This window comes from Temnothorax longispinosus, chromosome 10, assembly GCF_030848805.1.
Source record: "Temnothorax longispinosus isolate EJ_2023e chromosome 10, Tlon_JGU_v1, whole genome shotgun sequence".
Lineage (NCBI taxonomy): Eukaryota > Metazoa > Arthropoda > Insecta > Hymenoptera > Formicidae > Temnothorax > Temnothorax longispinosus.
The window spans coordinates 20,463,439-20,483,608 of NC_092367.1; the positions used below are offsets into that span (position 1 = coordinate 20,463,439).

The following is a 20,170-nucleotide window of genomic DNA, read 5'->3' on the forward strand; positions in this document are numbered from 1 at the left end:
CAATAATTTGCGGAATGGCAAGCACGAAATAGATGTATGCATGGCGTGCGTTAATTATAAATATTATCTCATATTTCCGAGTATTTATATATATATGATATTTATCTTTTCAGAAAAAGAAGAGGAAGGTGTAGCACCGCATTTCTCAACGCCGATTAAACCGCTGATGATTGAAGAGCATACACCTGCTTTATTAGAATGCGTTGTAGACGGTACGCCAATACCTGAAGTAAAGTGGTATCGCGGTGAGAAAGAAGTGAAACCAAACGAAAGAACAGAGATGACTTTCAATCCAACAACTAGAGAAGCTATGCTGAAAATTTTAGAACCAATGCCCGAAGACGAAACAGTTTATCGCGTTCGTGCTGTAAATAAATACGGCCGCGCTGAATGTAGAGCTAATTTAGTGATCAGTAACATTGTTAAAGTGAGCAAACCAATTGTTCTCAGAGCACCGCGAATTACACGACCTTTACCCGCCTTGATAACTGAGCGCGGAAAACCTCTGAAATTTTTAGCTGATTTTGAGGGTATACCGAAACCGGAAGTTAAATGGTTCCGCAATGGTATTGAAATTACACCGACTGACAAACACAAGATAAATATCTACGAAAATACAGCCGAATTGAATATAACAGAAATAACAAACAAGGATAGCGGCAAATATGAAATAAGAGTTCGGAATGAAGCTGGTGAAGCGAGAAGTTCGAGTTCTGTTAACATTAAAGAACGCAAAGACACTACAAGCGAAGTAAAAGCACCAATGTTTATAGAACCCATTCAGCCCCAACTTGTTGCAGAAGGAGAAGTTGTTATCATGGAAACACGAGTGGAATCATATCCAGCGGCATCTTTTCAATGGTTCCACGAAAGCAAACCTCTTGAGGTACTGTTTCCAATTTTTGCGTGCTTGTCTAAAATAAATCTTTAATTCTATTACATAGATCCAGAATTTCAGAAAATTAATAAAAAATATAATTTGTATTGCAGTCGACACCGCAGGTAAGAATCGTGACTCAAGAAAATCGATCAATCTTGATGGTGAAAGAAGTCACATCAGAACTTGCTGGTAATTACACATGTCGCGCTGAGAACGTTGGTGGCTCAGTCACTTGTACGGCCACCGTTAACTTAACAGATATAACATGGGAAGAAGCAATTGAATTAGTTTCACCAACATTCATTAAGAGGCTGTCACCCGTAAAAGTTATGGACGGTGAGAGTGTTAATTTAACCTGCGCCGTGGAAGGGAAACCAACGCCCAGAGTAGAGTGGTACCACAACGACAAGCCAATTAAAGAAGGCAAAGAAATTACAATTGTTCAGGACATGGAGGGTGTCTGTAGCCTAGCTATTACCGAAGTATTCCCGGAAGATGCTGGAGAATATACCTGTCGTGCTGTAAATCCTGTTGGCGAAGCTGTCTGCACGTCATCGCTCATTGTTGAAGGTATATCATTCGACGCAAATACCTATAAATGATAGCCTCTGTTTTACACAATGCACTTTCAGCGTACGAGTACGTGCCCGACTCGGAAATTGCATCTTCAATAGTCGCGACATCCCTTACTACAGGATCGGAAGAAGATCTTCTATCTCCAAAAGTAAGTACAGGATCCAACAACATCCAATAATATATCCAACAATAGAATTGTGCTTGGTACAACATTAGACATGCAAATTCATTTTATCTCTAGGAAACTCCTATCTTCGACACTGATGTAGAAGAATCCGTCCCAGAGATAGTTAAGAAGCTTCCTCAGTTAGTTCCTACCAAAGATGGGGAATTAACTAGGTACGTTTAAAACACATTTGACAAATTATAATTACATGATTATATAAATAATATCAGTAATATGTACATACATGCATATGTATATGTATATTTGTATATGTTATGTATATATATATGCATGTTCACAGTGTTCACACATGTTTGTGTGTGTGTGTGTGTGTGTGTGTGTGTGTGTGTGTGTGTATGTAATTGCTATCTTTTCTTATATAGATTGGAAGTAAAGATGAAAGGCAAACCAAAACCGAAAGGAAAATGGTATAAACAGGGCATGGAAATAGTCTCATCACAAGAATTTCAAATTGAGGAGTTTGAAGATGGTACATCAGTCTTGACGATTGCTGAGACTTTCCCCGATGACACGGGCGAGATCACATTCGAAGCTCACAATCCACTCGGTGTATCAACTACAACGGCGTATCTATCAGTAGAAGGTAATATCTTCCTCTCTACAGAGATCCCAAAGGCTGCAGTAATCTGGTTAAAACAAATTCTTTTCAGCTACGCTCTTCAATCGGAGAAACATCATCGAAGTGCTATAGCATCCTAATAAAAATCCGTTCATTATCCTACATCTTCCATTACATCTACCACATTAAACACACTTGCAACATCCTCGATTTATACACTGTCTTCCGTCTTATTTTTGACATATTATAAGCAAATTAACGAATCTCTTTGATCTCGCTCAAATTCTTCTAATTAAATGCTAACAAGACCGGAGAGATTCGCTATACATTCGTTATACTTTTCTTATATTCGTTTTGTCGATTAGGTATACTCGGAACAAAAGAGTACCGAAAACCAGAGTGGGTCACACAGATGGAAGAAATGCAAAAAGCTTTAAGAGGTAAGACTCACGTTTATCGTCTGAACACACTCGATTGCATGCTGAGTGATGCAGAGTGCAGTTTCTCGAACGACAGCCTGGATGACTGTGCATTACAAAATGAGAGTTCTCAAAAAGATAGTTCAACTGTAACCAGTGAATTTTCATCAACAAAAACCTTGATGAACATTGACGACGATACCAGATTGTCTCTTGATGAAGGTGAAACTCCTTCGAAAGGATATTTTTTATTGAAAAGATATTCGGATTCTATGAAGACCGATCGAGAGAATAGTACTGCAATACAATACTCTTGGCAAGTTGACGGTTCTCACAAGGAACAAACTTCAACGATATTTGATTCAGGAAGGCGATTGCAAGAGAAAATGCAAGATGAAGAGCCTATTGAACATAAATATTCTTCATATATAACGTTATTAAACAATAAAAGAAGCGCACTTGTTAAATTTGTGCTTAACAATGAGGTAAAACACGATTTTGCTATCGAAAAAACACACGTTATGTCGTCACTTGGAACCGAACCGAAAATAGAACCGAAACATATTTCTACGTCAATTTCAAGTACGCAAAATGCGATAAAACATGAAGAATATAAACAAGCTGAGGTAAAAATATCAAACGTATCGAAACAACTATCTCCAATTAGAACAGAAGATACTAAATATACTGTTCAGAAAACAATGATCGGCAAACCGCTTGCAACTATCGAGTCATTTAGCCTTAGTCTTAAAGATACGTTTAAAAAGGCGAGCGACAATTCGATATTCAACGAAAAATTCTCAATGGACGTCTCAACAGAATGCAGAAAGAAAAAGATCGTTCTCGACTTTGGTGAGTTTCCACCGTCAAAGAGCGAAAGAAAAATTTACGAGTACTTTCATTCGATTGATAAAAAGACAAATTCTCCAGAGAACCAGAAATCGCCGTTCTGTTTGTCATCAATCGAAGAAAGAACCGAAATGCCAAGTACGCACGATAAAAAAAAATTGAATACAAAAATATTTAAAACCATTCCCGAGAAATTTGCAGTTAAGCCGATTCATGACTGTAAAAGAAAATATCATACATATCCCAAATTTAAGATTCCTGTTTCAAAATACTCCAAGGAGAAACAACTCGAGGATTATACCATGAACCCACGGATATTTCCGTTAGAGCCGAGAGAAATCGATTTGGAATCTTTCCAGCAATTACATACAGCGGATAGTCAAGAAGAATTACAAGAATTTTTGCTACTTGAAAGTCAATGTAGCGGAAATTTTGAATTAGCGGGCAATATATCCACATACAGCGAATACTCCATCGAAGATGAAAGAGGCACGATGTCAGGTAGAATTTGATTTACTAACGATAGACGTAACACGTAGACGTAATGATTTAGAGTAATTGTGCATGAATTTTCATATATGTTTGTCTAACTAGACTACTGACATGAGAGGCTTATACAAGTAACCTTGGCACCAAACATCAATTTGGTAAGAAAATTTAATATTGTAGCTATTTCTGTGTTGTGAGAGTTTTTCATAATCGCAGCGCTTCATGATATTTCAGCTACACAAGCCGTCCCACGATTTATCCAAGAAATAACGGACGTTTATGCAAAAGAAGGGGATATCGCTTTGTTTGAATGTGTTTATTCTGGTAACCCCAAACCAGGTAGGTAATCACTACACATATAAAATATTGTCAAACTCAGTTGTAAAAGTTGTTTTAATTAATTATTTCCTCAACTTATAGATGTTGTTTGGTATAAGAACGATAAGCTTATAATGAATACGGAGAATGTGAAAGTACGTATATTTGATGAAGAAAATAGAACTACTCTAACGATTAAGCAAACTACCAGAGAAGACGATGCCACATATGTTTGCAAAGCTACCAACGAAGTTGGTATGATAGTAACGAAAGCCAAACTGCATATCGATACTACTAGCGAATCACAATTAATGCTGGATGATACGATCAAAGAGGAAGAAAAATTGGATATAAAACTGAAAAAACAAGAAGAGAAACCGCACAAAAAGAAGAAAACCGAGCTAAAGAAGGCAAAGGAGATCAAAGAAAAAGTAAAAGCTGAACGTATCAAAATTGAGAAAGAAGAAATCCGTGAAGAGAAGCTTATTCCGAAGGAACAGATAGAAGAAAAGTCAGTAATGCATTTTATCTTGTTCGGTATTTTTCCGTACTTAAATCTTTAATATGTTTTATCTATAAATTATAATTTTTGCCGTTTGTACTTTCAGAAGAATTGTCGATGTTGAAGAAACCCAATTACTAGAAACAACAGAGTTCATAGAAAATAAACCCGAGGAGGTATTATAAGATGTGCAAATTTTTAAGTGCCTTAATCGTAACTAGACTTCTTATAGAATTTCACGAATCATTTTATCTTGCGCATTTTAGGTTTCTAGAGCACGAAGAATAGTACCGATCCAAGAACCAATTGTGACCGAAGCAACAGCTTCCTTGAAAAAAATTGACGATCAGAAACCACGAGAGCACATACCTAAATTCGAAGAACGTGCGAAACAAACTGTCGAAGAGCGAGAAAGTGTCGTCGTATCAGAAATCACGAGTGAAGATATTGCTCCTGATTTCACCATCGAAACAAAACTTGATCACGCTCAAGTTACCTCAGAAACTCTAGAGAAAGTATCGGTCTCCGAAGCACATATAGAAACTAGCGTGCAAGAAACGAAACGTATAGAGACAAAGCAGAAAAAAGTAAAGAAAGTAAAAGCGGAAAAGATTAAAGAAGATATTACCGTAAAAGAGATTGTGGAGCGACAAAGAGAAAACATAGCTCGGGAAGTCGATGAGATAATGGAGGTACTTGATGCGAAAGAATTTGGCCCAGGAGAATCTCCCCTTCGAGAACTCGCAACAATTGGCTACTTGGTTCGACAAGGTGTTTCCGTAAACGAGATCAACGAATGTCTTTACAGAACTGAAATCTTCCCTGCTTTAAAAACACCTGATGCTCAGAACGCTTTGGTGCAGTTGGTGGAAAGAAAGGGCCATGGTCCCTTGATCACTCAAGTACTTACCGAGGAGACGACAACTGACGAGAGTTTCGTTGCAGCGACAGTCGGTTTTCGTGCTTTTATGAGAATGGTCGAGCTTCAGCATGCAACCGTGGAAGAAGTCATCACACACTTTGCTCCGGAAGATTTCAGGCCACGTGCTTGGGAAGTTACAGAAATTTCAGAGGTACATATGTAGAAGCAAATGTTACGTAAATTTGTAATCAACGCTAGAGAAAAACGCTCCGTCTCTTTCTCCATTTTTCTTAATAAAATACATGCTGTAATATTTTCAATAAAAATTTCCTTTTTTATTTTTTTTCTTAGGTTGAAACTGAGCAACATGCTACGGAAAGAGTAGATATTGTTCGCAAAATGGAAGTTCATTTTATGGGTAAGCCAAGATTACAGACTGTGTGTGTGTGTGTGTGTGTGTACATATAATCTCAAGTTCTTTATACATATGCACGAGATTCGAATTTATTTGAAACTTCTTTCAATATTTTTATTGAGCATATTATTGTTTTTTGTATAAAGATTGAATCGTCCTAAATTTTATCCACAAGAATAAGTATTATCTGATTACAGAAAGAAGAGATGAAAGGAAAGCTACTCATGTACAGGATATTCGAGAAATTAAAGGTTTGGAATAATAAATTTCGACGCACGAGATATCTATTCGTATGACTTACCAATTTGACGAATTGGTTTCTCGTTATAATATAAGCAGTGCTATTGCAATTATTTTATTATAGTTTTACCGTCAGCGAACAATTAACGCTATATATTAGTAATGCTAATTAATTTGATTCAGGATGGACATAAGTCTCTATTAATGGATTGATAGATATATAAAAAAGCAATATGCTTAAATCTATCTTTATGCTATAATTACTAGTTTTGGTAGAAATTAAAGTTTTAATCAATACCATATTTCTTATGATATTTTTATTATATTAGTTTTAAAATACTTATATGCGAAATATAAATATTAATACACAGAGAAAAACAAAAACTGTATACTAAGATACGATATTCACAGCTGTAACGATCACTATTTTATTATGCTTTCAGATGTATGAAGCTTTGCTTGATCGAATAATAGCTATGCAATTTTTTTTGCTTATGCCGCTATGCTTTCCACACGCGATAAATCCTACTACCTTATATAACACAATATTCACCGTTCGCATTTTAATCAGCCACTTTCCATGTCAACTTCGAAATCAATGCTTTGCGACTCGATGCTCACTCGCGCTACACCGATTGTGCCTTGCAATGTAAGTTCTTTACATTTATCGATACCTTGCTCAACACAAAATAGTATGAGATATAAGAATGTAGCATAATCATACGATTAATAAATGTTATATTTTATTAAACTTATTTACAATAAAATTCTACATTCACACGTTTCTGAAAATCCAAACACTTGTTATTTGTTTGTTTGTTGAGCACATATCGTAATCAAATACACGCTCTTTAGTCGTGAAATAAAGTATGCAAGATATAAAGAACAAATGAGTGAATAAATGAGAGAGAAAGAGAGAGAGAGAGAACGCAAAAGTAAAAACATCACGCAACACTCACGTCTGACACAAAATTCTCACATACTTTCCACAGAATACGAGGACACACGGCAGGCACACACAACATTGCGCAAACGCAAAGACAGAAAACCAAGGAATCAAATTGAAGAAACAACACAAGATAGGGAAGAGGGGGTTCAATTAATAAAAATCGAGGAGGTCGAGGAGATTGAAAAAGAAAGAAAAAGGGAAGAAATTGAAGAAGAGGTTATTGAACTCGAACGGGACTCAAAGGGCAGATTGATTCGTAAGCAAAAGCAAGATGAGGAAAAACAAATAAACATAGAGGAGGAAGAAGAAACAGTTGATAAAATTAGAAAGACGTTAACACCGAAAAGATCAAATATCGGTAAAGACGAGATGCAACTGGAAGAGATAGAAGAATTTGAAGTAATAAAGGATCAACTATTGCCATCTATGGTTTTGAATGTATCTAGCCAGCGAACTCAAGTAATACCATTAGACCGAACAATCGAGCAAGCACCTGGCAAACCTGAATTTGAAAAAGCTAAATACACATTAAACACTGTTATCGCGCTAACGGAACAAATGACATCGGTACACGAAAAAGAAATTGACCAAGTGACGAGGGTCAAACCTATCGAACGTAAAGCGTCAATATCAATCTCATCTATAGAACCATATTCAACCACAGAAACTACTGCACATATATCTACTGATGATTTCTCTGGCTCCTTCAAGGCAACTTCTTACGAAGCTACACCTTCTGTAATAATGAAAGAAAGTCTTCTCATCAGCGAAACACTGGCTCACGATGAGGGTATATCAAATCTAACTTTGACCACACCAGAAACGAGTCGAAAAGCAGACGTGCAGGTCACCGTGCAGGAAGCCGCAACGGTTAGAGAGACCATAGTTAATCAAAGCGAAATACCCACCGACGATTTTATAACACCCTTAAGCGCTAAGGCGGAGGATATTGTCTTGCCGCAAATATCACTTTCGGTTTATGAGATACAGGAAGGTTTGACTGAAGATAAATTAGAACCTGTTAAAACGGTACTTACAAAACCTCGAGTTAACGTCAATGCAATCGAACCGTTAATGGTGGAAGAAATTCATTCCGAAGATAAACCAGGAAAATATTATCCGGAATTGATAGTACCTACTGAAATCGCTACCGAAACGATAATCTCGCAACGACAACACGTTACCGAAGAGATGAACGCACCCGAAAAAGAAGGGGCATACATTCCAGGTAGATTACCGCCGAGTCAAACAGCTCAAATCGGAATCTCCTACGGGAACGAAACAGCTATTATTCGTCACGATCTCGTGCAGGAGCGTGAAGGGGAATACATTCCCGAGCGTAAAGTAGATTCTTTCGAAGCTACACCAAATGTCACTTTTCTGGAAGGAGTCGCGATATCAACAATCGATACTCAACAAAAAGAGGACGATTTAACAATCGAAGAGAGCAAACAGGTCACGGCCGACTTAAATATTGTTGAAATTATGTCAGCTGTGACGATAGAGACGATGACTTCCGAAAAAGAACGAGACTATCATCCCGAAGAAAAGCCTACTACTAAACTGGCCGTTACGTCGATCTCTCCATTGGAGATTGGTTCTGTTACAGACACAATTGTTCAAGAATCCGAAGGAACTTATAGTGTCGATCAAAAACCATCCGAAGTGCTGGCGGAAACGTCGGTCAGACCGGAAGAACACATCTTGATATCTCAAGTTCAAACCGCGGATTATCCCGCGGATTTAAAAGACACGCTCAAGTACGTCTCAGAGAGCGGTGTCGTATCCATTCAGTTGACCGAAGCGAAAACTGTCCTCGAAACGCTCACTCATGATCGAGAGGCTAGCATGAAGGAAGATGCTAAACCGGAAATCCATACGATCGAGACGGTCTACGACGCTGTCAGAGGTATCGAGATATCGCAGACTACTTCTATAGAAAAAGAAGCCGAACTGAAAATCTTTGAAATGCCTGAATCACATCGCGGGAAAACGGTGCCCACTCATCCAATGATCTCCCTTGAAGTTCAAGAAACTCAACCTGAAAATGATTTAGGTGAAGTCACGAAAGAAGCCTTACCAACTGCTATAGCTAAAATCGAAGCGGTCAGTCTGCAAGAAATGATCGTTGGCGAAACTGTTGCGGCGGAAGGTATAGCTCCGGCGAGGAAGGATAAGAGTCCTGAAACAATGATCGCCGAAATCTCGATGAACCAGATTGAAAGCTTGCACACCACAATGATCGTAGCGGGGGAGAAAGAAACCGAATATCTTGAAACAACCGATGTTAAGAGTGCGTTTGCAAATACTGAATATATGACACAAGTGGCTCCGATATGCGAACAAGTAAGAACAGAATCGCCGACCGAAGAGTACCTAGTGGTAGACCAACCTGTAAGTGGAAAAGCATATCCATCTCACGTTCCTATAGAAACTATCAGCATCGTTATGCAAGAAACCGCAGAAAAGGAAGACGTTTATAAAGCGGATGTAAAACCCGAGGGAAAAATAGCGAACATCGAACTCACGGAAACGAGGCCTGGTGCCAGCGTTTTAGAAATAATTCCACATGATCTCGAGAACGTTTACACACCGGATACTGGACCAGAGACCCATACGGTTGAGTCGTCCATAACTGGTCACATCATCGCGTCGAAGGCAGAAATCTTAGTGGAACAAAGTGCTGGAAAGATAAGCAGTGACCTACCAAAATCAGGCAAAGCGATAGTACAACAAGAAGCTCTGGAAGAGTTGATAGTAACTGAAACAAATGTCGGCGAAGCGGAGCGAATCAGGGATGATGATGCGAGTCCTATTAAACAAAACGCCGCAGTTCAAGTATGCGCTCGATCTGAAAAACTGACCGTCACAGAAGTAACGACCGTATTGAAGGAAGAAGAATTGTCAGTGGAAAAGTTGCCAGACAAACGAAAGGTTGTGTTAGACATAACTGAAGGCCATGAGATAGCCGAAACACAGGAGATGATTCTTGCGAGCACTCTAAGTGCATTGAAAGAAGAAAAACCGAGTCAGGAAAGTGCCAACCAATTGCAAAGCGGACTAGACGTTGTACAACAAATGGAAGTATCGGTATCTGAGAAAGAATCTCCTTTAGAAACTGATATAAAACCTGATATTAAAAAGGTAGGTATTACTTTCCAAGAAGGAGAGAGTCTGACAATTGAAATTACGCATCCCGAGGACAAAGAAGATATATTTGATGAAAAGCAGGCGCCAAAAACAGCCGAAGTTACAATTGACGTAGTAACACAGAACATAGCATCGACATTTGAGATTGTTAGTGACGTCGCTCCAACTGAATTATCTGCCAAACCTACTCAAGAAGCACGTCCTAAAACGACATTATTACCATTTGAAACAGCCGTCGCTGAAGAAGTGCAAACAAGAGAAACTGAAAAGCCTCTTCATCATATGCCAGTGCCAGAGAAGAGAGCTAATTTTGAATTTGTAATGGGTGAAGGCCTTGTTGTTTCTTCTGTAACAGCGGGTGACAAAGAAAGCACGCTAGCAGAAATGGAGAAACCACAATCGAAATCTGCTATTTTGGATATCCCTACTCATACCGTGGCAGAAGCTGCTGAAGTAAACGCGACCGATAATATCAGCGAATTAAAACGCGAAGAGACGATCTCCGCAATGGCTACGACTGAGCACATCACTCATCATAGTATTGTTACGTCCGAAATGTCAACTGGTGATTCAGAACAACCTATGCTTGATTTCGTCAAACCAGATAAGAAGAAAGTCGACGTGTCATTCGAAGAAGAAACAAGCGTAACAGTAATTGAAACAATTGCGTCTGACAAGGAGCGAGAATATTTGAAGAAACCGGATATCATCGGTGAAAAAGTTATTACCAGCTTTGACGCGCATAAAATCGCCGAACTCACTGAAGTTACACCGGCCATTTATCTAGGAGACTTTGATGTGAAAACACCAATGAGAGCAGCTGCGAAAGAGGAACGTTTGCCGTTTGAGAGTATCGTTCAAAGCGAAACTGTTGCAACAGAAACAGAAATAGAATTTCAGGATAAACCAACCAAAACCGACACGGCTCAAATATCCATCGATGAGATTATTAGTGCAACTATGTCTACCGAGATTTTAGGCGAAAAGGAAGATATTCTCCGAATTCCCGAAAGACCTACGGAGAAAAGAGCCGGGATTCAATTTGCCGGACATATTATTGCTGAGAAGAGCGAAGTCACTCCAGATTCCAGCGCTGGAGAATTGATGGAGACAAAACCGACTTCTATTTCAGCTATTTTCTCAAGTATCCCATTAGAAGCAATAGTAGCAACGGAAACGCAGCCAACAGAAGCGGAGGCTATACTTGCGAAAGATAAAATACCATCCGTGGCTCAAGCTGATCTTTCCATGATAATGGAACAAAGTGTGCAGGTATCTTCTGTAATCTTGGAGGATAAAGAAACTGAATATAAGCCAAAAGAAATACCGAAAGCAAAAATAGCGGAGAAAACTCTAATCGAAACTCATGGCGTCGCCGAAACAACAATGCAAATTGCTAATTTTAGTACTGGTGAAATTGCTATTGGCGAAGCACCACTGGCTGCCATCGCAATTCCAGATCACATAGTTTTTAATCCGCTAATGGAATTACAGCCTATTATTCAAGAAGAGGAAGGGCAATTTACACCAGCTTTAATACCGGAAAATAAAACTGTAAACGTCAATATGGAAGAAGGCAAAGCAATCGCGAGTACAGCACATATAACACCGGCGGATAAAGAATCGCCGTATGTCGCCGAGAAACAACCACGTAAACGCGTTGCTTTATTTAATATCGATGCTACTCATAGTATAGCAGAAACGACTGCGGTAGATATCGGACATTCCACAGGGAAAGTAGCCATCGAAAAGCCAAACATGGAAACAGTATCGTCTACACGCGAAGTATATCAAAGTCTCTTAGTGACTGAAGGCATGATTCAAGATCGAGAAAAACCCTTCGAAGATAAATTCATGCCAGAAGTACACAAAATAGAATTATCTGTTGAAGAAGGCAAGAGCGTTACCTCTGTTACAGAAATTAAAATGGCTGATAAAGAAGCTCCCCTCGAAACGTTACGAGAAGACAAATCTCGCTCGGCATTTTCAGTTATTATTCCTGGCCACGAAGTCGCCGAGAAATCTGAAATAATTCCCAGTTCAAGCACAGGTGAAATGAGCGAAGTTGTAGCACCGACAAAAGTAACCGCGCTAATTGGCCAAAAACCTTTTGAGACAGTACAACTGACCGAACAAGTTCTTGTGGAGAGAGAATTGAACAGGATTCGGGAAACGCCACTGACAAAAACAAAAGCACGTGTTGTTTTAGATGAAAATAGATTCGTCGCCATTACAGAATCAATTAATGCTCAAGACGTGGAAGAGGAATTTGCTGCGAAAAAACTTCGCCAAGAGGCGGCAAATCTCTTGATGGAAGGTAAAGAAGTAGCCGAACGAATGGAAATTAATTTACGCGAAGGACTCGGAGAATTACCTGTGGCATTGAAACCGATTATATGCGAAGCACATAGAACACACTCTACTTTGGAAAGTATTGATGTCAGCGAAACAGTTCCTCAAGAGCAAGGCGCAATATTTAGTGACAAATTCAAGTCTGATAAGCGTAGCGCCGAGATTAGCTTCGTTGAAGGGAAAAGTATTACTGTAGATCATATCGTAACACAAGACAAAGAAGAAACAATGAATATTCCGAAATATGAAGAGAGTATGGCAAAAATAAAACTAATAAAACCTGGCATGGATATTGCACAAAAAACACAAATATTTATCGAGCAAAATACCGGATTGGTTAAACCTTTTGAAAAGGTACAAGCGGAAGCCCACGTAAAGCAAGATGCGTTTCAATCTATCGTTGTCCATGAAGTTCCAAGTGCGGAAAGCGAAGGCACTTTTGATAAGTACCCGAAGGTAATATTTAGCACAGCTATGCCAACATTCGAAGAGGATCATGGTGTATTTATCACGGAGATAACATCTGGCGAAGTCGAAGCGTCACTGAGAGAGAAAAAACATGAAATGTCACAAACAGCTGTCCACACTATTGTTACCGAACACGGTATGATAGAGACCACGATGGTGGAATCACGAGTCGATGTACCTGAACAACCTCCCGGTTACATTTCAATACCTCAGATTGCTACGTCAGCCCGAGATACGTTTGAAAGTATTATTGTTAATGAAAATATTGCCGAAGAAAGCGAGAAGACTTTCGATGGTCTTTTTAAACCTGCGACACAAAAAGCAAATATCGATGTAACAGAGATAAAGCCATTACAGGTTTCAGAAACAATTGTCGAAGACAAAGAAAAAGTATTAGATATAGCTTCAAAGAGAACTGAAGTCAAAGCTACGACAGATATCAATTTATTCCAAACTATCGAAGGTTCTTTCGTGGAAAGTATACAAAGTACTCGAGAGCTCTCTGAGGAGAAACCACTTCCCTCTCAAGCAAAACTCATTCAGACCACGGTGGAAACAATAGTGAGGTCAGAAACAACGCCAGCCGAAAGGGAGGACGTTTTTGAGAGCAAGTTTCAACCCGAGAGGCAGAAAGGTAAACCGCAATTCGAAAGTCTTACTACGGTTGTAATTACTGAGATAGCTTCTAATGAAATCGAAGACATCTTACCTGAAGCTGTTACACCAAAACAGCACCAGGCACAATCAAGCTTAACAGGTAGAGAAGCCGCGGAAATTCTTCAAATAGTTACAGCGAATACAACTGAAGATCTTGCAAGATCTACCAAATTATACGAACAAAAGGGTAAACCAGGACTCGAAGAATTATCATCTGTGACCGTTTCCGAAATTATTTCCAATGAAGTTGAAGATGTCCTAGCTAGTAAAATTATTCCAAAAGACCGCAAGGCTGATTTTAATATTTCTGGTAGAGAAATCGCCGAAATAATTCAAGTGACAACAATATCCGAGACCGATGAACTTGCTACAGAAAGACCTGAAGAACAAAAAGGTAATCGACAAGTCGATGAATTAATTCCGTTAACCATTTCACAAGTAATTTCTAATGAGGCCGAAGAAATATTAGTTAGCGCTGAGCTTCCCACGGGGAAAATCAAAGCGCAACCAAATTTGCTCGGTAGAGATATCGCGGAAACGATACTGACCGTAACAATGACTAATGCCGAAGAACTTGTTCCTAAAAAAGAAACCGAGAAACAGAAAGGTAAACTCAGCCTCGACGAATTTACGCCTTTAACAATTTCACAAATAGAATCTCAAGAAGCAGAAGATATTCTCGACAGTCCCAAAGTACCGACCGAGAGAACGGCGCAAACAAGTTTGTGTGGCAGAGACGTAGCAGAAACTACGGAAATAACGGCTATATCAAGCCTAGGTAAATTGGTTGAACTTCAAAAGCCCGAAATACAAAAGGGAAAACCAAATCTCGGGGAGTTATTATCCTTAAGTATAACGCAAATTGTATCCAATGAAGCGGAAGCTCTACTGCCTAGCCCAGAGATGCCCACGGAAAAAATGGCGCAAACTAATTTATCTGGTAGAGATGTAGCCGAAACAAGTCAAATTTTAATGATGATGAGTACAGAAGAACTTTCAAAACAAGTACCACCCGACGAACGTAAAGGGCAAGTACAAGTAGAAGAATTATCCTCCTTGACAATATCTCAAGTATTATCTCACGAAACCGAAGAAACTTTCGAGAGTCGCGATGCACCTAGTGGACTCACAGCAATGCCCATGATGTCTGGTAGAGAAATAGCCGAGACTTCTCAGGTACTCACTGTTAGCAATGTCGAAGAACTTTCGAGACTCGAAAGTCCAGCAAAACAAAAAGGTAAACCACGATTGGATGAATTTTCCTCACTTATGGTTTCTCAAGTAATATCTACCGAGACGGAAACACAATTGCCGAGTTTAGAAATATTAGATGAAAAAATAGCCACACCACGTCTCTCAGGTAGAGAGATAGCTCAAAAAATCGAAATTGTAACCGCCGCAGCCGTTGAAAATATACCCGAGTTAAAGAAAAAAGATGATCAAAAGGGAAAACCAGATGTTGAAGAAATGAGTTGTATTACTGTGTCTGAAGTAATTTTTACGGAAACAGAACAAGAATTACCGACACAGGACACTCCAAAATCGCAAAAAGCTCTGCCAAAATTATCTAGCATAGAAGTCGCAGAGATGTCAGAAGTTTTGACAGTGAGTAACGTCGAAGAACTTGCAAAATCACAAGTTTCCGAAGAGCATAAAGGTAAACTAAATTTAGACGAACTAATGCCATTGTCGATCTTTGAAGTAACTTACAATGAAGCCGAAAAGGGATTATCCACTCCAGAGGAACCGACTAAGCAAGTAGCCGAAAAAAGTCTGCTGGGCATGCGCGTTGCCGAGAAATCGCAAATACTTGCATCATTAACAACGGAGGAGATGACAGAGTCTGCGAAACCTCTGACGAAAAAAATTATACCGGAACAAATACCATTTGAGAGTATAGAGCAGATTGAATCAATTCCTCATGAAAGCGAACGTTTGCTCCTTCCCGATAAAAAGACACCAAGTACAACGGCTGATGTTTCATTCCATGTTTCTGAAGGAGTCGAAATTATCCAAGTAACCGCTACGGAGAAAGAAGCAAAAGAAGTAATAAGGAACCTGGAAGAAGCAAATCAACAAATAGCCGAGCAGAGCATGCCAAGCATGAGTGTTGCAGAACAGTCTCAAGTGATAACGTCATCAATAACAGAAGATATGACAGAGTTTGTTAAGCCTGAGATAAAGAGAATAATACCGGAACAAATACCGTTTGAAAGCATACAGCAGATGGAATCGATTTCTCATGAAAAAGAAAGTTCGCTTGTTCCTGATAAAGCGACATCAACCGCAACGGCCAACGTTACATTCCGCGTTTCCGAAGGTGTCGAAATAATTCAAGTAACCGCTACAGAGAAGGAAACGAAAGAAATCATGAAAAGTTTGGAAGAAGCAACTAAACAGACAGCCGAGCAAAGTATGCTCAGTATGCGAGTTGCAGAACAGTCTCAGGTAATTGCGTCGTCAACAACGGAAGAAATTACAGAATCCGTTAAGCCTGAAATAAAAAAAATAATACCGGAACAAATACCGTTTGAGAGTATACAGCAGATTGAATCAATTCTTCATGAAAGCGAACATTTACTTCTCCCCGATAAAGAAACGCCAAGCACAACGGCTGATGTTTCATTCCGCATTTCCGAAAGCGTCGAAGTTATTCAAGTTACTGCTACGGAAAAGGAAACAAAAGAAGTCGTAAAAAGCTTAGAAGAAGCAACTAAACACATAGCCGAGCAGAGCATGCTAGGTATGCCCGTTGTAGAACAGTCTCAAGTGATTACATCGTCAACAACAGAAGAAATGTTAGAATCTGTTAAGCCTGAGATAAAGAGAATAATACCCGAACAAATACCGTTTGAGAGTATTCAACAGATTGAATCAATTCCTCATGAAAGCGAGCGTTTGCTCCTTCCTGATAAAAAGGCACCAAGTACAACGGCTGATGTTTCATTCCGCGTTTCCGAAGGTGTCGAAGTTATTCAAATAACTGCTACGGAAAAGGAAACAAAAAAAGACATAAAAAATTTAGAAGAAACAACTAAACAGACAGCCGAGCAGACATTGCTGAGCATGCCCGTTGTAGAACAGTCTCAAGTGATTACATCGTCAACAACAGAAGAAATGATAGCATCTGTTAAGCCTGAGATAAAGAAAATAATACCCGAACAAATACCGTTTGAGAGTATACAACAGATCGAATCAATTCCTCATGAAAGCGAACGTTTACTTCTTCCCGATAAGAAAACACCAAGTACAACGGCCGAAGTTTCATACCGCGTTTCTGAAGGAGTCGAAGTTATTCAGATAACTGCTACGGAAAAGGAAACAAAAGAAACAGCAAAATATGTGGAGGAAGCAACTGAACAGACAGCCGAGCAGAGCATGCTAGGTATGCCCGTTGTAGAACAGTCTCAAGTGCTTACGTCGTTAACAACGGAAGAGATGTTAGAATCTGTTAAGCCTGAGATAAAGAAAATAATACCGGAACAAATACCGTTTGAGAGTATCCAACAGATCGAATCAATTCCTCACGAAAGCGAACATTTGCTTCTCCCCGATAAAAAGACGCCAAGCACAACGGCTGATGTTTCATTTCGCGTCTCCGAAGGAGTCGAAGTTATCCAAGTAACTACTACGGAGAAGGAAACAAAAGAAGACATAAAAAGTCTGGAAGTAGCAACTAAACAGATAGCCGAGCAGACATTGCTGAGCATGCCAGTTGCTGAAAAAACGCAAGTGATTGCGACATCAACAACAGAGGAAATTCTAGAAACATCCAAGCCTGAAATAAAGACAATATCACCGGAACAAATACCGTTTGAGAGTATACAACAGATCGAGTCAATTACTCACGAAAGCGAACGTTCACTTCTTCCTGAAAAAATGACACCAAGTACAAAAGCCGAAGTTTCATTCCGCGTCTCCGAAGGTGTTGAAGTTGTGCAAGTAACTGCTACGGAAGAGGAAACAAAAGAAGTCACGAAAAATCTGGAAAAAGCCATTAAACAGATAGCTGAGCAAAAGATGCAGAGTATCCATGTCGCAGAAAAGTCTCAAGTGATAACGTCAGCAACAACAGAAGAAATAACGGAATCTGTTAAGCCTGAGACAAAGAGAATAATACCGGAACAAATACCGTTTGAGAGTATACAGCAGATTGAATCAATTCTTCATGAAAGCGAGCGTTTGCTCCTTCTCGACAAAAAAACACCAAGTACGACAGCTGATGTTTCATTCCGCGTTTCCGAAGGTGTCGAAGTTATTCAGATAACTGCTACGGAAAAGGAAACAAAAGAAGACATAAAAAATTTAGAAGAAGCAACTAAACAGACAGCTGAGCAGAGCATGCTGAGCATGCCCGTTGTAGAACAGTCTCAAGTGGTAACGTCATCAACAACAGAAGATATGATAGAATCTGTTAAGCCTGAGATAAAGAAAATAATACCCGAACAAATACCATTTGAGAGTATACAACAGACCGAATCAATTCCTCATGAAAGCGAACGTTTACTTCTTCCCGATAAGAAAACACCAAGTACAACGGCCGAAATTTCATACCGCGTTTCTGAAGGAGTCGAAGTTGTACAAGTAATCGCTACAGAAAAGGAAACAAAAGAAGTAGTACAAAGTCTGGAAGAAGCAACTAAACAGACAGCCGAACAGAGCATGCTAGGTATGCCCGTTGTAGAACAGTCTCAAGTAATTACATCGTCAACAACGAAAGAGATGATAGAATCTGTTAAGCCTGAGATAAAGAGAATAATACCCGAACAAATACCGTTTGAAAGTATTCAACAAATTGAATCAATTCCTCATGAAAGCGAACATTTGCTTCTCCCCGATAAAAAGACGCCGAGCACAACAGCTGATGTTTCATTCCGCATTTCCGAAGGTGTCGAAGTTATTCAAGTAACTGCTACGGAAAAGGAAACAAAAGAAGTCGTAATAAGCTTGGAAGAAGCGACTAAACAGATAGCCGAGCAAAGCATGCTAGGTATGCCCGTTGTAGAACAGTCTCAAGTGATTACATCGTCAACAACAGAAGAAATGTTAGAACCTGTTAAACCTGAGACAAAGAACATAATACCGGAACAAATACCATTTGAAAGCATACAGCAGATTGAATCGATTTCTCATGAAAGCGAACGATTGCTCCTCCCTGATAAAAGAACACTAGAAACAACGGCTGATGTTTCATTTCGTGTTTCTGAAGGAGTCGAAGTTATCCAAGTAACCGCTACAGAGAAGGAAACAAAAGAAGTAATAAAATATGTGGAAGAACCAACTAAACAGACAGTTGAACAGAACATACTAAGTATGTCAGTTGCTCAGAAAACTCAAGTAGTTGCATCATTAACAACGGAAGAAATTGTAGAATCTATCAAGCCCGAGATAAAGAAAATCATGCCAGAACAAATACCGTTTGAGAGTATACAACAAATTGAGCCAATTTCTCATGAAAGCGAATGTTCGTTTGTCCCAGATAAAGGGACGACTACCGCAACAGCTGAAGTTTTATTCCGCGTTTCCGAAGGCGTCGAAGTTATCCAAGTAACTACTACGGAAAAGGAAACAAAAGAAATTATTAAAAATCTAGAAGAAGCAACTAAACAGGTAGCCGAGCAGAGCATATTAAGCATGCCTGTTGCTCAAAAATCTCACGTTGTTGCGTCGTCATCGTCAGAGGAAATGATGGAATTTGTTAAACCTGATGTAAAGAAAATAACACCAGAACAGATACCGTTTGAAAGTATACAACAAATGGAATCAATTCCTCACGAAAGTGAACGTTCCCTCATCGCTGAAAAAGAGGCAGTAAGCGCAACAGCCGAAGTTTCATTCCGCATTTCGGAAGGTGTTCAAGTTACCCAAATAACCGCTACGGAGAAAGAAGCAAAGGAAGTCGTCAAAGGTCTCGCTAAGGAAGTAAATGCGCAAGCGGATATAATTGAACGAAAAGTTGCTCTAAAAACTGAAATTGTTCCAGAAAATGTAGTATCAGAATTTAGCGTTTCAAAACCAGAAAGTAAAACAGCTTATGGAGTAGAAGATGAAAAGCAAGGCGTAATTGTTACTGAATTGCAACACATTACTGAAATCGAATCAAATCTGCCCGAACCCGTCATACCGGTAGTATCAAAGTTAGCAAGCACATCTATCGAAGCCGACTACATGGAAAAAATTTTGGGTAAGTATTATACATATAGAAAGATAACATAACTGATTTAAACTGACAGTTCAGAAGCGACTTTAAGAAAAATTCTATTCAATACAACACTATGACTAGGATTAGTAACATCTA

The 20,170-nt window shown here is 39.2% G+C and overlaps 2 protein-coding genes across 5 annotated transcripts in view; one reads left to right on the top strand and one right to left on the bottom strand.

Annotated features, from left to right (window-relative positions):
- Positions 1-20,170, bottom strand: part of LOC139820501 (uncharacterized) — a 132,233-nt gene that overhangs the window by 81,139 nt on the left and 30,924 nt on the right. The window lies entirely within an intron of this gene.
- Positions 1-20,170, top strand: part of LOC139820497 (titin-like) — an 83,282-nt gene that overhangs the window by 37,874 nt on the left and 25,238 nt on the right. Inside the window, 13 exon segments of the mRNA XM_071790824.1 lie at positions 114-886; positions 991-1,450; positions 1,513-1,604; positions 1,698-1,795; positions 2,006-2,226; positions 2,568-2,642; positions 4,194-4,298; positions 4,380-4,788; positions 4,886-4,955; positions 5,046-5,852; positions 5,993-6,059; positions 6,254-6,307; positions 7,289-20,056. Of these exon segments, the coding sequence (XP_071646925.1) occupies positions 114-886; positions 991-1,450; positions 1,513-1,604; positions 1,698-1,795; positions 2,006-2,226; positions 2,568-2,642; positions 4,194-4,298; positions 4,380-4,788; positions 4,886-4,955; positions 5,046-5,852; positions 5,993-6,059; positions 6,254-6,307; positions 7,289-20,056 (15,999 nt within the window).